Below are 16,070 nucleotides of genomic sequence, written 5' to 3' on the forward strand. Positions count from 1 at the left end.
ATTTATATCACTTTTGGTATTGCTGTCTAGAAAGCAACACAGTAACAAACCGGAAGTCCCCATTAAGCTGGTGTGAAGGTGAAGAGCTTCAACAGGGAAGATCACACCCAAGCCAAAGCTCTGACATCACTTTGATTCATTCAAATCACTGTTGTCACTTTCTTAATCCTGAAAAGGTTTTGCAATGTTAGGATTTCCCATGAGGGAGTGTTAATCTGCTTTAATCACCTGGAGATAGCCAGATACACGTAGATCAGGCAACGTGTGCTCCGGAGGCAGGGCCGGTGCTAGGATTCGTGCCTACACAGGCAAGGAGCATTTTTGCACCCCCCCTCCCCGACCCCGACCCCCTGTAAAAACAGGGCATTTTGACAAGTACTTGTACTTGTCAAAATGCCCCAAAGTTTGCGCTATGTTTTTTTTCACTTACCTTCGGTGCGGGAAAGCAGCGGCGAGTCAGCGCTGGTCCGGTGGGAGGAGCTCCAGGTGGGGTCCTAATTTAGCTGGCCGGCGACTGCCTGAGGTGCCGCGCGTGTCGGGATCCTCAGGCAGTAGAAAGGCATCAAAGCCCATTTCGTGTGCACCTTACTGTACAACTGGTAACAAATTGTTGAGTGCGTTTGTCGTTTGTTTTGCTTTAGGGATCCTCAGGCAGTCGCCGGCCAGCTAAATTAGGACCCCACCTGGAGCTCCTCCCACCGGACCAGCGCTGACTCGCCGCTGCTCTCCCGCACCGAAGGTAAGTGAAAAAAAACATAGCGCAAACATCGGGGCATTTTGACAAATACAAGTATTTGTCAAAATGCCCTGTTTTTTCCGCCCTCACCCTGCAGCGCCGTAAGGCGGCCGTCTGACTTACCTTGCGGTAGCGCCGGGCCTGTCCGGAGGACATGGATAGGATGTGGCAGGGGTTCAGGCTATGTCATTTCCCTGTACAATCAGTTTACTGTAAATATAATTTTTGACATTTTCATATTCAGAAATGTATTACTGGCAGCCTAGTAATGGTAACCATTAAAGGCTTTAGCCTTACAGCACTGGGGTCTTGGGTTTAAAATTGAATGCCGGATGAGCAAATATTGGCTACATACAAGAGTCATGTGTGTTTTTCCTGAAGCTTGGTGAGCTTCGTGAATTTCTTCCAGATCTGTGTAGTAATCCAGTGTGAAACGTTTCTTTTTAGTTACATGGATACTAGACATTTAAGCCGGCCAAAAATTATTTTTGTTTCATTACAGATTTTTTGTTATTTCGTCTTTCTGGTCCGAAAGTCAATTCATTTCAATGGTGCGAATCACAATTTTTGTTTGAATTTCGGATGAGCGACACAATAATTACGAACGAACATCCGTTGCAGAAAAGTGACCTTAAAGGAGAACTATGATGGGGGAGGGGCTTTTCACTCATCCTCATAGTTCTAGCCGACCTGTGACAATGAGACTGTCACAGGCCGGCTCAGTAGATCGGGAGGTGAGCGAACACATACCGGCGTTCGCTCACCTCTCGATCCTGTCACGGCTCTCTGCCGTGACAGGGAAGGGGCTGGATTCTCCCCTCCCCGCTCCGATCCGCCAGCGCTGACTGGCGGAACGGACGGTGGAGGGGGCGGGTACAGCTGGCTCTGCACTCGATAGGCAGAGCCAGCTGTCAGTCATGCAGCTGGGCGGATCCAGACATAATTGTCGGGATCCGCTTTAGCTGCGGCGTCTCAGTATACCGCGAGCTACAGCTAACTATATACTGAGCCTAGGGTGACGGGAGGACGCTAGTTTGTGTCCTCCCGTTACCCTAAGGAGAACTATGGGGAAAAGCCTTAACCCCATAGTTCTCCTTTTAAAGGGGTTATTTACTAAGCTGGCGAAGGCAGCTGAATGAATACCCGGGTCGAAGTGAAGTGAGCCGAAGCATTTTCGGCTATTCGCTGCAGCCCTGCACAGCTATTCTTAGCCGTACATCAGCTACATTCGGCTGACTTCACCTCCCTTCAACTCGGCCGCTCAGCCTCAGCACGCTTGGGCCAAACCAGATGGAAGAACCGGTTCGCCTCAGCAAATGCAACATCTGGCCAACGTTCGGCAGTTCATTCCCTGCTGTTCACCCCTATTTTCCAAGGGGCCGAACAGCAGTGATTGAATTGCCAAAACGGTCGGCTAAGTATTCTGTTCCGTCATTCTGTTCGCTACCTCAGAGGTGTCACCATCCTTACCGTCGGATCTTGGAGAATGTTGAGTAGCCCAAATTTCACAATAAGACAATCCTCACCTTGCTTCATCACCTTCTTACAAAATTTGGGTTATTCAGCCCCCGGGGGACGGACCGGCTGCGAAATAGCACTCCAAACGGCGCACAGGAAGTGACACACTGACCTAATCATTCCCACTATATAAGCTCAGCCTGCCTGCCTCCATGCATATTGCTGAATTATCTTCAGCTCTCCTGAGTTCCTGTGTCCTGTGATTTACCTGCCTGGTTTACTTGGACCCAGATCTGCCTTGACCATTCTTGCCTGCCGCCGGGCCCTGACCTTGGATTGTTTACTGGACTTTGCCTTTGCCTCATCCCTGTGTACTGTACCTGTTCGATTGGTGTGACCTTGGTTCGTTGACCTGGATTTCGAATTCTGCCCGGTTCTACTACAGCACCTGGATTTCAGCTTGCACGGTGTTGTCACCACTGGCACCCATGCCACTCGCTGTCTACTTGGACTCTGTTCCCATCACCAGAGTCTCAAATCAGGTAGCTGACAGCTTCCTTGGGAATGATTTCTTCAGTGGTGTGGAATCTTTAGTCACCTAGGCTCATCACTATGTGTGTCCTTCCCAAAGAAGCAGACAGTCAGGTGATAAGATGTATAGCCCCATAATTGGCCACGGCTTGTAGGTTTAGGCTAATGCACCACCTGTGACATCATCCTCCTGCCGGCAAGATCCCCGGGAATGCTGAGTAACCAAAATTACGCAAGAAGACGCCGAAGCATGAAGGATTGTCTTCTCATGAAATTTGAGGTACTCAACAATCTCCGAGATCTGGCGGGAAGGAGGGTGACTCCAACCCTGCCCCGTCACCTCGGGAGGAAATCGGAGGAAGGTAAGTATATTAACTAACTTTTACCCTTCACACGTATCCATAGCCCAAATCTCACAGGAAGAAGCTGCAGTGCCTTCTTGGTACAGTTGCAGGATACTCTCTACCACCAGGAGCTGCAGGACCACCTGCTTTTCCAACGCTTCCTCCTCTATGCACCCTGATGACTTTTCAATAAGCTGTTTATCCCTTATACAGTATATACACACTACAGTGCGCTTTCACCTTCTTTTCTTTTGTTTGACGGTCAGTTCATGTCTATGTTATGTTCTGAATAAGAGCAAGTGATAGATATATTTCAGTGTCAACAATTCATTTGATACTGATATTTGTTCTCACACAAAGAGGGTTACCAGTGAAAATAGAAAGAAATCTGCAGGTTACACAGGTGTCAATGGAATTTGCCGTAACACCCAGTGGATCCTCCTACACCTCAAACACACTCTCCGTGAGTCACCCTATAGTCGGGGTATTTTCAGACAAGGTTTATTGTATGCAAACATCTCATTTATCTACACGGCCAACGTTATTGTGTTGGAGGAGCATGGAATGGTTTACCTTCTTCATGGCTGACCTTGTAAATTGTTTCATTAGTGTATAACATGTTTCTTCAATAAACAGTGCAGTGGTTACATATCTATATATCTTTATATATATACATTATGCAGTATATATATATATACACTGCATATATAATTTGGTGTTACTGAGAGCCTGTAATAAAAAAAAATTATGTTCACCTCTTGTTGGCTTTAAGTGGCTCACTCAGGCACGCCGCTCTTACTACGAAGACATAGCCACCTTTAATAGGCTGATATTGTTCTGTGAAGGAGCTCCCAAGTTATTAAAAATTTATCTAAAGCTTTTTTTTAAGTGTGAAGGAGTCAGAACCCCTGTGAGATTTTCCTGCACCATCCATCCAGCACCATACCCATGTGCCCAATAATTGGGTGCTCAGCTTACGGTAACACCGTGTTATAGCTCCACCACAGGAAATAGACAACACATCACCAATGGACCTCAGAAATGTTTTGAGGTCAAAAGGCTAAAATGGTCAGAGCAAAAAAAGATAGGAAAGGACATTGTATCCTCTGATGTATCCTCTCAGGGCCTTTCTGGAGGTGATAGCAAGGTGACAAATATATGGCTATTTCTTGGAACTGAGATTTTTTTTGCTGCCTTTATTGGCCCGGTGGTCATTGTTATAGGGACAGAAAGTGATGGGAAATCCAAACTTCACCATAACAGGAATTAGGTTGAAGTCTTCCGAAGGTGACACATGTTCTACTAACTGTGTAAGAGGGGGTTTCCCTCACTTTGGTGGAGATTGGAAGAGCATATGACTCCCTCCCCTCCGTCCTACATGACAACACTGATACATGGTTAAATAGAGGACCCCTTCCTGGATGTGATACCAAGGTGACAAATATATGGCCATTATTTGTCGCTGAGCTCTTTTTGCTGTCTTTATTGACCCGGTGGCCATTGTTATGGGGACAGAAAGTGATGGGAGATCCAAACTTCAGCATAACAGGAATTAGGTTTAAGTCTTCCTAAGGTGACACATGTTCTAGTAACTGTGTAAGAGGGGGTTTCCCTCACTTTGGTGGAGATTGGAAGAGCATATGACTCCCTCCCCTCCCTCCTACATGACAGCATGATGCTTGGCCATTACAGTGGTGTCACATGTAGTCCTCCAAGTTAAGACTTGGAACTTGCAATGCCCCTCTTTATTTTCATGCATGAATGAATAGCTGGGCAAGTGAAAGGAAGGTAGATATGTGTGTGTGTGTGTGTGTACAGTTACAGAATCCAACATTAAAGCTTCAAGGCTTTAAGGATGTCACTTTAGAACAGACATTCCATCCAGTTTACCTATAACCCGAGTTTAGTAAAAATCAGAACGTTTCTTGTGTGTGCTTCTGGGCAGCCCCTTCTTGTGTAACTCCTTGCTATGCACCCACCCTCTCCGGGAAAGAAGAGGGTGGAACTTTTTTTTTTACATTTACATAGACCCCGAATGAAGTCCATTCAGAAGACCATGCCATCAATTACTAAGTTTTACCAGATGAGCCATCTGACCAGGTTGAAGATCAAAAACTGAATGGAAGCTAGGGCACCTTAGTTTAAAGGAGAACTATGGGGTTAAGTCTTTTCCCCATAGTTCTCCTTAGGCTAAACTAGCGTCCTCCCATCACCCTAGGCTCAGTATACCGCGAGCTGTAGCTCGTGGTATGCCGCTGCTGAAGCAGATCCCGACAATTGTGCCGGAATCCACCCAGCTGCGTGACTGACAGCTGGCTCTGCCTATCTAAAGGCAGAGTCAGCTGTACCCGCCCCCTCCCCCGTCCGTTCCGCCAGTCAGCGCTGGCGGATCGGAGCAGGGAGGGGGGAATCCAGCCCCTCCCCTGTCATGGCAGAGAGCCGTGACAGGATCGAGAGGTGAGCGAACGCCGGTATCTGTTCGCTCACCTCCCGATCTACTGAGCCGACCTGTGACAGTCTCATTGTCACAGGTCGGCTAGAACTATGAGGTGAGTGGAAATCACTCATCTCATAGTTCTCCTTTAAAACTTCAATGTCCGGGTGGAGTGCACCTTTAATTCAAAAAGCAGTTTACAGATTCATCCTTTTTAAAGCCAACCATTTTTTTTTAACATGAGAAACTGTTACATATTATTGAAGTTTTTACTCCTATCCTATCTGCTCCCTTACTACCTGTCCCTATGACGCCCATTCAAATAAAGGAGGAATGTGGTTGTCACTGACACAAGAACGCGCAGACACCAACAAAAACATTATCAAAGGCTCTAACTCTTCACGGCAAAAAGTTTTGGGTGGACGGAGCTATGCTCTAATGACCATCAACAAACATGTAGGTCAACTTTGACTTCTCGCAGAAGACTGATGGGTGTTTCTCGAGGAATTCCTCTATGCAGAAATCGTCATTTCTATCCCTCCCTTCCTTTGTGTGAATGATAGAGCACCTTGTATGATTAATGGTATCGGTGGCTGCTTTGGCCTCTGCTCTTCATTCTTTTATAAATCCTATATTGCCAACACCCTCGCTGAGACAGCAGCACAGAATCCCTGTACAAACACACTGCTCAGAAACTCGGCCCCGGCTGTATAACTTGGCCCACGGGCACCGGTTTGCTGAGCAAACATTGGGGAATCACCACTAGGTGACATGTCTATGGTTTATGGTGCATGTGGTGTGTCACACAGGGAGGGGACAGTGAAAGTTGCAGAAGGAGGTCTATAAAAATCCAGCAGAGGTCTGCCCAACGCTGGAGCTCCCTGTTGACTTTCTAGGTGGATGTTTAAGAGTAAATTCTTGTTCATATAAGCTCTGCTGGGACGTTCCCCCCTCCCTCTGCCCACACTCTAAATCATACTTTAGATTCTCTGACACTCTATTATGGGACAGCAGGTGCACAGCGGAGTTTGAATTGCATGGGCCCCAATCCCCAGGCGTGTTTACAATGTTTTGCTTGCTTTAAAACCGATCTCCAAGCAGATAAGAAATACGCAAATGTTTGCAGCTCCGGTTTCAATCTGAGTGCAGCAGAGCTCAGACCGTTCCCCCATCAATTATTGGATTCCATGCTTTTCAATCATGGGCATGTGGACCTTACCTAGGGTGGTCTGCATGCAAATAGAGCCAGCATGGGAATGCCCACTCCTCCAGATTGACATCCACACATCAAAGCATTTTGACCACTTGCTGACCTTCCTATCCCCCTTAAACTCCCTTCCTATCCCGGCCATTTTTCAGTATTCAGCGCTGCGGTACTTTGACTGACGTTTATTCCGTCATGCAGCGCTGTACTGAAATGAATTTTCTACCATTTGTTGGGGACAAATAGAACTTTCTTTTGGTGGTATTTGGTATTTAATCACCACTGGGGGTTTTATTTTTTACTATATAATGAAAAAAGTACTGAAAATTTAGGAATCCCCCCCCCCCCCCTATTTTCCCTACGTTATGTTATGAAACATTTATTATTACCCCATTTTTTGGGGGTAAAATATAAAAGACGGGGGTCATGTCACGTAAATAGACACCAAACATGTCAAGCCTTAAAATTGTGCGCGCCTGCAAAATCGCAAAAAAACTACCACACTCAAAATTGGCCATAGGCGATGATTTAAAAGCTTTTACCGCTCATCAGTTTAGTGTTAGCAGTGATGGATGGCCCTAAAATGATTGCTCTCACCCCAGATAGCAAGGAAAACTTGCCACAAACTTGTGTCAGGGTTAAATTGTAATTTTGTTAACTTGCTGCACACATTCCTGGCAGGTCGTAGACTTGCAGAACACTCGCAGCACAAGTTCCAGTTGACACTTTTTGAATTTGTAGCAAATTTGCTTGGCAAGTCTACAGCAAGAGTCCTGCAGGTCTTAGCAAGAGCTCTGCAAGCTCGCTGGTCTGGAGACTTGCAATGCAGACTTGCTGTAATTGTGCAACAAAATTGTGAAGCTTGGCAAGTCTGCAAGAGTTTAGCGAGTCATTTTCAAACTTGCAGCACAATTGCTTGCTATCTGGGACTGCGACGTTCGCGATGATATGTAACGTGTGCAGCACAATGGGCGCAATCGTCATTTTTGCACGTAGGTGCACCGCGATGGATGTTTGCGTGTGTATGTGGGGGCAGGGGATTTTACTTTTTTATGCTTTTTTAATTGTATTAAACTTTTTTTACACTTAATTGTGTTGCTATCACATAAGGGACTAAGAAGCCCCCTATGTCAGTGATGGTCGAACCTTGGCACTCCAGCTGTTTTGGAACTACAAGTCCCATGAGGCATTGCAAGGCTCTGACAGCCACAGACATAACTCCCAGAGGCAGATGCATCTTGGGATTTGTAGTTTTGGCACAGCTGGAGTGCCAAGGTTCGCCACCACTGCCCTATGTGATAGCCAGTTTAAGTGACAGGTCCTCTTTATGGAGACATCAGGGGTCTTTCAGATCCCTAATGTCACCTAGGGACCCCCAAAGACGCTGATGAAGCAGAGATCTGCTTCACCAGCTTCTCCCTGACTTTTGTAGCCGGGAATGACAGCTGAATGCAGGAAGTGATGTAATAAACATCACTTCCTGCATTCTGACACCGGAGAGGAGATCAGAGGCACTGAGCACAGCAGATCACTGGACAGGCGGAGGTGGCGGGGCGCAAACCCTCACAAACTTCCCATAGGCTTCTGTCCAAAAAACCTTTGGCATGTCATAGTATGTAAATGTTTTCTTTTACGATAGACTAGAAATCTAAATGAGGCTGCCAATGCTTACTTAATAGTGATAATAAGTCTCATAGTTCGAGCCGACGTGTGACAATGAAACTGTCACACGTCGGCTCAGTAGATCGGGAAGTGAGCGAACACATACCGGCGTTCTCTCACTTCTCGATCATGTCCCTGCAGAGTGCCGTGACTGTCACTCACAGCTCCCTGCAGGGATTCCCCCCTCCCCGGGATTCCCCCACTCCGATCCTCCAGCGCTGACTGACAGAACGGACGGGAGAGGGGGCGGGCACAGCTGGCTCTGCCTCTAGATAGGCAGAGCCAGCTGCCACTCACGCAGCTGGGTGGATATCATCAGTAATGTCGGGATCCAGCCCGGCTGTGGCGCTCTCACTGTATGCCACGAGCTGTAGCTCGCGGTATACTGAGCTTTGGGTCACGGGAGGATGCTAGTGTATGTCCTCCTGTGACCCTTAGGAGAACTATGGGGAAAAGCACTGACCCCATAGTTCTCCTTTAAATGCAGCTCTACTTTGATCCATAACAGTACTAACACTGAGGGGTCTATTCACAAAGGGTGAAGGCTTTGGAGAAGTGAACAATCTATGGCAGTGGCGTCACAAGGGGGTGCGGGGGTGTGGCCCGCACCCGGGTGACATCATTGGAGGACGCTCGGTCATGGACCGAATGCCCAACATTATCAGGAGAGGGGAGGGGACCCGGCGGCATACCTTATTCCGCCGGGTGACTGTCCCCTCCTCTCTCTGCCGGCGTCCATCACCAAGATGGCCGCCGGCAGATATTAGAATACTGCCGCGCGTGCGCGACGATGTCATCGTGCACGCGCGTGGTGACATCACGCACATGCGCAGTGACGTCTCGGCGGGGTGACACTCGGTTACCGCTCCGGGTGTCACCAGCCTCGGGACGCCCCTGATCTAGGGCAACATAGCTGAACTGGAAAGTGAGCTGAATTGGAGAATTTTTCCAAATCAGCTATTTTGGCCTAGATTGTTCACTTCTCCGGCCTTCTCCAAACTCTTCACCCTTTAGTGAACAGGCCCCTGAGTCTTATCATAATAAATAGATTGAGAGCAGGTTAACCCTATCAGTCAACCACTTTCATTTCCACGAGGATACACAGACACTTCAGCTCTATTAAGCCCCATAACAGGCCTGCAGTTAAATCTCATCCAGGTTTAATTACAAATCATCTGCTTAAGCCCCCAAGAAGTGGTGGGCTTTTTCTCGATCAATAAACATTCTTAATCAATAAACATTTTATACTGATTACCCAGCTACAAGACCATTTTTACTAGGCTCTCCTAACTACATATCTGTTGAACGCCTAAGACCATAACCAGGTCTCTATACACTGTGCCATCACTAGGTTAACCTCTTTAAAGGAGAATGACTTCAGTATACAGTATACACTGTACACTGAGTGGCCAGATTATTATGACCCCCCCCCTCCCCAAGCCGCTCCTGAACATGTAACGAATTCTGCTGTTTTGCTAGGACTCGCTCCATGGCTCCGAGCGCCAACAATCATCCCGCGTTCAAAGGCTGTTAAATTGCGTTGTTTCCCGGTATCTTCAGAAACAAATCACTTCTACTGTCGTGGTAAACAACCTGCCCCCTATTTATAATGGTCTGGCCCTCTAGCAACTTCAGCGCCAAATTATAGCTAATTTGCCTACAAACGTCAGGTGGTCATAATAATCTGGCCACTCAGTGTATGTTATCACTCGCACACATTCCTGTTGGCCGAAAAAGCAGCCTATCAGTAGTGATGTGCCAAAAAGGAAGTGGGAAGGTCAGGGCGGGAGAGAACACCAGAAGGAAGTGCTAAGCTTTATCTGCCAATGGCCAAACGTTTGTGGACCCCTAACCACCACAATTACCTATAGGGCCAAAAGTATTTGCAAACGACTCTAAATGATTGAGTTCAGGTGTTTCCAGTGATGGGTACTGTTACTGGTGCAACATACAAAGTAATTTTAGACAATAGTGTTCTTCAAACCTTGTGATACCAGTTTGGCGAAGGACCTTTTCTGTTCCACCATGACTGTCCCGTGTGTACTGTGCCAGCTCCATAAGGACATGGTTTTACCAGCTTGGTGTGGAGGAACTCCAGTGTCCTGCACAGATCCCTGACCTCAACCCTACTGAACACCTTTGGGATGCATTTTAATGCCAATGGTGAGCCAGGTCTTCTCACACAACATCAGTACCTGATGTCACAGATGAGCACAAATTCCCACAGACACTATCCAAAATCTTGTGGAAACCCTCCTTTGAAGAGTGGAGGATGCTATAGCTAAAAAGGGAGGCCATCTACATATTATTGGCCATGGGGGAGGACCAACTCCATATTAATGGCCAAGGGGAAAGATCAACTCCATATTTAATGGCCATGGGGGAAGATCGACTCCATATTATGGCCATGGGGGAAGACCAACTCCATATTTAATGGCCATGGGGAAAGACCCACTCCATATTTAAAGGAGAACTATGGGGTCAGTGTTTTTTCCCATAGTTCTCCTTAGGGTAACGGGAGGACACAAACTAGCGTCCTCCCATTACCCTAAGCTCAGTATAATGGCGTCGCTACAGGGGGGCAAGGGGGGGCAAAAGCCCCCCCTAGGTTTTCACTTGCCCCCCCGTGTGCCCCCCCGCCAGGAATCGGCAAGGTGTTTGTGACTGGTCCTTGCAGGGTCCGCCGCGGTCGTATGGAACAGTTGGTGCGTCCCAACACCCCCGAGGTTGTACTGTATGTGAATCAATCTTTTAAAATATTACTAAGATTAAAAATACTTTTTTACTGCTAAATTGCTTTGGATTTGTCATTAGGTGCCCCAAAAAAACCCCCATCTTTGTTCTTTCCTTTTTATATCAAAGTTCTTAGGGGTGTGGCACCAACTACTCAGGCCTCGGCCATAAATACAAATTTAAGCTTGGTTTATATGGCCGACGCTGGGGGGGCTTTCTGCAGAGTTCACCACAGGTAAAACAAGCAGCTGGCCTGGTGGTCAAGACTGAATAGGTGCCCGACCCTGGGGTGGTGGGCGGCCAAGCCTTTGCAGAGGACAGCAGCTGTTCCCTGCAGAGGCTTCCCTCGCCCCCACCACAGCGTCGGGCCCCTATTCAGCCTTGCGCACCAGGCTAGCTGCTTGCTGCTACTGTGCTGATCTCTGCAGAGATCAGCACAGTAGCAGCAAGCAGCTAGCCTGGTGCGCAAGGCTGAATAGGGACCTGGTGCTGAGGTGGGGGAAGCCTTGGGCACCAGCTGCTTGCTGCTACTGTGCTGATCTCTGCAGAGATCAGCACAGTAGCAGCAAGCAGCTAGCCTGGTGCGCAAGGCTGAATAGGGACCTGGTGCTGAGGTGGGGGAAGCCTTGGGCACCAGCTGCTTGCTGCTACTGTGCTGATCTCTGCAGAGATCAGCACAGTAGCAGCAAGCAGCTAGCCTGGTGCGCAAGGCTGAATAGGGACCTGGTGCTGAGGTGGGGGAAGCCTTGGGCACCAGCTGCTTGCTGCTACTGTGCTGATCTCTGCAGAGATCAGCACAGTAGCAGCAAGCAGCTGGTGCCCAAGGCTGAATAATAGGATCCACTCAGAAGCTGCACACAGTGCGCCGGTTTAAGTAGTAACCAGCACACGCTGTATGCAGCTTCTGTTGCAACTGCAGGACGCAGATGCCATCCGCAATTAAATCAGCTCTCGGCTCCCATCGGTTGCGACATGCAATGAAAATTATTAGTGCCCCCCCAGATCTGACTGTGGTATCTTATGTGCCCCCCCTAAATATTGTTCCTAGAGTCGCCAATGCTGTCACGGCAGAGAGCCGTGACAGGATCGAGAGGTGAGCGAACCTGGTATGTGTTCGCTCACCTCCCGATTTACTGAGCCGACCTGTGACAGTCTCATTGTCACAGGTTGGCTAGAACTATGAGGTGAGTGGAAATCACTCATCTCATAGTTCTCCTTTAATGGCCATGGGGAAAGACCAACTTCATATTTAATGGCCATGGGGAAAGACCAACTCCATATTTAATGGCCATGGAGGAAGACCAACTCCATATTTAATGGCCATGGGGGAAGACCAACTCCATATTTAATGGCCATGGGGGAAGACCAACTCCATATTTAATGGCCATGGGGGAAGACCAACTCCATATTAATGGCCATGGGGGAAGACCGACTCCATATTAATGGCCATGGGGAAGGGGAAGGGGAAGGAGGAGCAACTTCATATTAATGACCATGGGAGATGGAACAACTGTATATTATTGGCCAGTGAGAAGGAGGGGCAACTTCATATTAATGACTATGGGAGAGGGAACAACTTTATGTTATTGGCCATGGGGAAGGGAAAAGAAGGGCAACTTCATATTAATGACCATGGGAGAAGGAACAACTGTATATTATTGGCCAGTGAGAAGGAGGGGCAACTTCATATTAATGACCATGGGAGAAGGAACAACTGTATATTATTGGCCAGTGAGAAGGAGGGGCAACTTCATATTAATGACTATGGGATAGGGGACAACTCTATATTAATGACCATGATTTTAGATTGGAATGCCCCATAAACTCAGATAGGTGTAGAGGTTGGCCATATTGTACAATTTAAATGTTATACAATTGTATGTACTTGTAGCTACCGACAATGAGACCCCCTACCCACAGGGCAGGCCATACCTATATACAGTATGCAACCATATCTTTGCCTATCAACACCCTTATAACATGCGCTCTGTTTCTAGGAAATCATTTATTGTTATAACATTGAGATTCATGACAATACCTTGATAAACCACATTTTTTCCCTCTTTCAGTGAACAGATCAGCCAAATCACCCATTATAGCAGTTAAGCCGTTATCAACACAAACTCTGTGAAGGCACCAGCGCCCGAATTCTCAAAACACTCATTGAAAAAACAATTCTGACAAATGCATTCCGCTCGTCAATAAACTCGCACGGGGCGGATTTACTAAAGGAGTAGAATGCTGACGCTAGAGGTTAAAAAAAGACACAGGGCCATCCAGTTTAACCTCTGTGTATGTGCATGGTAACAAGTTTCCTCTTTCTTAAGAAATTCCAAACTCCTGCTTGGATAATTGACGTGGACGACGCTGCAGCAGGCAACTGAGCTTTCTACGTCTTTGAAAATGTAAGGGTGAAGGGTAGGGGACACCTTTTCTAGTTCTGTGTTGTTGTACCAAATTGTAAAAAAAAAAGAGAAAATATACTCACATGCCCCCCCCCCTTTTTTTTAATTAATTAAAGTGGAAACTTCCCTTTAGAGTCAATAATCCGCCCATCCCTCAACACCCTAACCTATTCTAAACTAACCCACCACCCGAGTACACCTACTTACCTCTTACCGATCGCTACTATATCTGCGTGTTTCTACCATAATGATCGCATGGCTTCATTTACAAACAAACCTGCCAACTCCAGCTGTCAGTGTTCCGTTAATAGAGAGAAGCACAGTGACAGCTGAAGCCAATAGGCTCCACATGTTAAAGTGGCATGCAGGCAGTAAAAAAAAAATATACACTAGTTACAATGTTTAAAAACATTTACGTACTCTTATGTGCAAAATAACAAAAAAAACAGACACTCGGGATATTTATTAAAACATTGCACCAGATAAAAGTTTTTAAGGTCCATTGAAAACATTGTGAAAATTAGGTATTTAGGCAAGTCGGGCCATAGTGTTATTGTCAAGTTAAAGTGACATTAAAGGAGAACTATGGGGTCAGGGCTTTTCCCCATAGTTCTCCTTAGGGTAACGGGAGGACACAAACTAGCGTCCTCCCGTTACCCTAAGCTCAGTATATAGGGAGCTACAGCTCGCGGTATACTGAGACGCCATCGATGTCGAGATCCGCCCAGCTGCGTGAGTGACAGCTGGCTCTGCCTATCTAGAGGCTGAGCCAGCTGTACCTGCCCTCTCTCCGTCCGATCCGCCAGTCAGCGCTGGCGGATCGGAGCGGGGAGGGGAGGAATCCAGCCCCTCCCCTGTCACGGCAGAGAGCTGTGACAGGATCGAGAGGTGAGCGAACGCCGGTATGTGTTCGCTCACCTCCCGATCTACTGAGCCAAACTGTGACAGTCTCATTGTCACAGGTCCGCTAGAACTATGAGGTGAGTGAGAAGCCCCTCCCCCCTCATAGTTCTCCTTTAAACCCTCAGATTTATTAACATAAAACAATACTGTAATGTGCGCCTTACTGTAATCCATGGTAGTTTCCCTTCTCTTTGCTGCTCTTCCTTTTAAATCCTCATATCTTCTCATGCTGGGGCAGAACTTCTGTTTTGCAGCAGACTGCCTTGTCTCTGGAATGGATACATGGTGTCTGTGTGAAGGTTCACAACCTGAGCCAGCACTACAGGAAGAGGCACTCAGCTGCAAAGGGAAGTTCTCCCCCAGCATTAGAAGAGAGAAGGATTTAAAAGAGAAGGGAAACTACCATGGATTACAGTAAGGTGCACATTACAGTATTTTTTTTTTTTAAGCCCGTGGAAGTGCATCAAAACTTCCCCCTGTGAACAAAAAAAGTGAACCGTGAAATCACAGCACACAAAAAGCGTGCACAAGGGTGCAAGGTCCTTCAAAAGAAAGGACCTACTTTCCCGACCCCCCGGGGCGCAAGGCTCCTGACAGGGGTTGAGACTGGTGGCCCACCAACCCGAAGGCCGTGGACCATTTCCTTTGGGGACCTGCCGAAACAGGTCCCCCTCAGTACTAGGCAAGTGGGATCTCCCGAAGAGAAACCCTCCTCCTGGGTGGGAGGAGACAGAGAATAGGAAGGAAGGAATAGGCCCCGAAGAAACCTGCACCTTTCGCATCTGTGGGTCAAAATTTAAAATAAAAAAGTGCCAAACGTGGATAGAGTGCTTAAATAATCTAAAGTGCCAGTGCACCACTCTGACAGGCCTTAGGGGCCGGAGTGCAAAAATATTGCCCCAGACTAGCCATAAGGCCTGTCTTGGAGGCGAAGTGCAGAAAATATGCAATGTGGTGTGTGACCAAGTGCACAGTGAGTCATGTGGGGTCCCATACCCAAGTGACTTTCTGCGCACCCCTGGGACGCCACCCCCAGGGGGCACAAAACCACGGGCTTCTGCCGCCCCCGAACCCTCTAGCCTCGACCAAGCTTCGCACCCATTTTCTCAGGAGGCATTAGAACCTTCAGAGCCTCCTGCCTACAACTGGGGACAAGCCCGGCATAACCGGACCAGAATCAACCCAGGAGGAAAGGAGGCCCCTCCAGTACCCACCAATCACATCAGGGAATACCGAGCATCTCTCCGTGCCGGTGGATCGATGCCTTTCTTCCCCGAAAACTGATAAGAACAGATACTACACTTGATCTTAGCCAAAAGGCCGAGAAGCACATTACAGTATTGGTTTATGTTAACAAATCTGAGGGTTTAATGTCACTTTACCTGACGCTGCAAAATTTGTTTTGGGCACATCTGCTGCTCCCCTTACGTGACCCGGTGAGATATGCTGCCTGAGGCAACCACCTCAAGCTGCCTCATTATAAGGAGACCCTGAATGTATAATTGTTACATCTCCAAGTATGTACTACCTGTCACATAGATCACAGCACTCCCCCTGACAATGTCTTCATCTGTTTTGTTTTTTCCAGACGGATGGCACCATCTTTGTTCAGCCATTATCCATGGTCACCATCTTCCTTCTAGTCTACAATGCCTCCTCG

The 16,070-nt window shown here is 47.6% G+C and overlaps 1 protein-coding gene across 1 annotated transcript in view; it reads left to right on the plus strand.

The window, feature by feature from the left end:
• The first annotated feature begins 2,975 nt into the window (after window positions 1–2,975).
• LOC108799224 (IgGFc-binding protein-like) overlaps window positions 2,976–16,070 on the plus strand; it is a 92,175-nt gene continuing 79,080 nt past the window's right edge. The window contains 1 exon segment of the mRNA XM_018571059.1: window positions 2,976–3,087. Coding sequence (XP_018426561.1) covers window positions 2,976–3,087 — 112 coding nt within the window.

Source organism: Nanorana parkeri, unplaced genomic scaffold, assembly GCF_000935625.1.
Source record: "Nanorana parkeri isolate BGI_ZX_2015 unplaced genomic scaffold, ASM93562v1 scaffold1663, whole genome shotgun sequence".
Lineage (NCBI taxonomy): Eukaryota > Metazoa > Chordata > Amphibia > Anura > Dicroglossidae > Nanorana > Nanorana parkeri.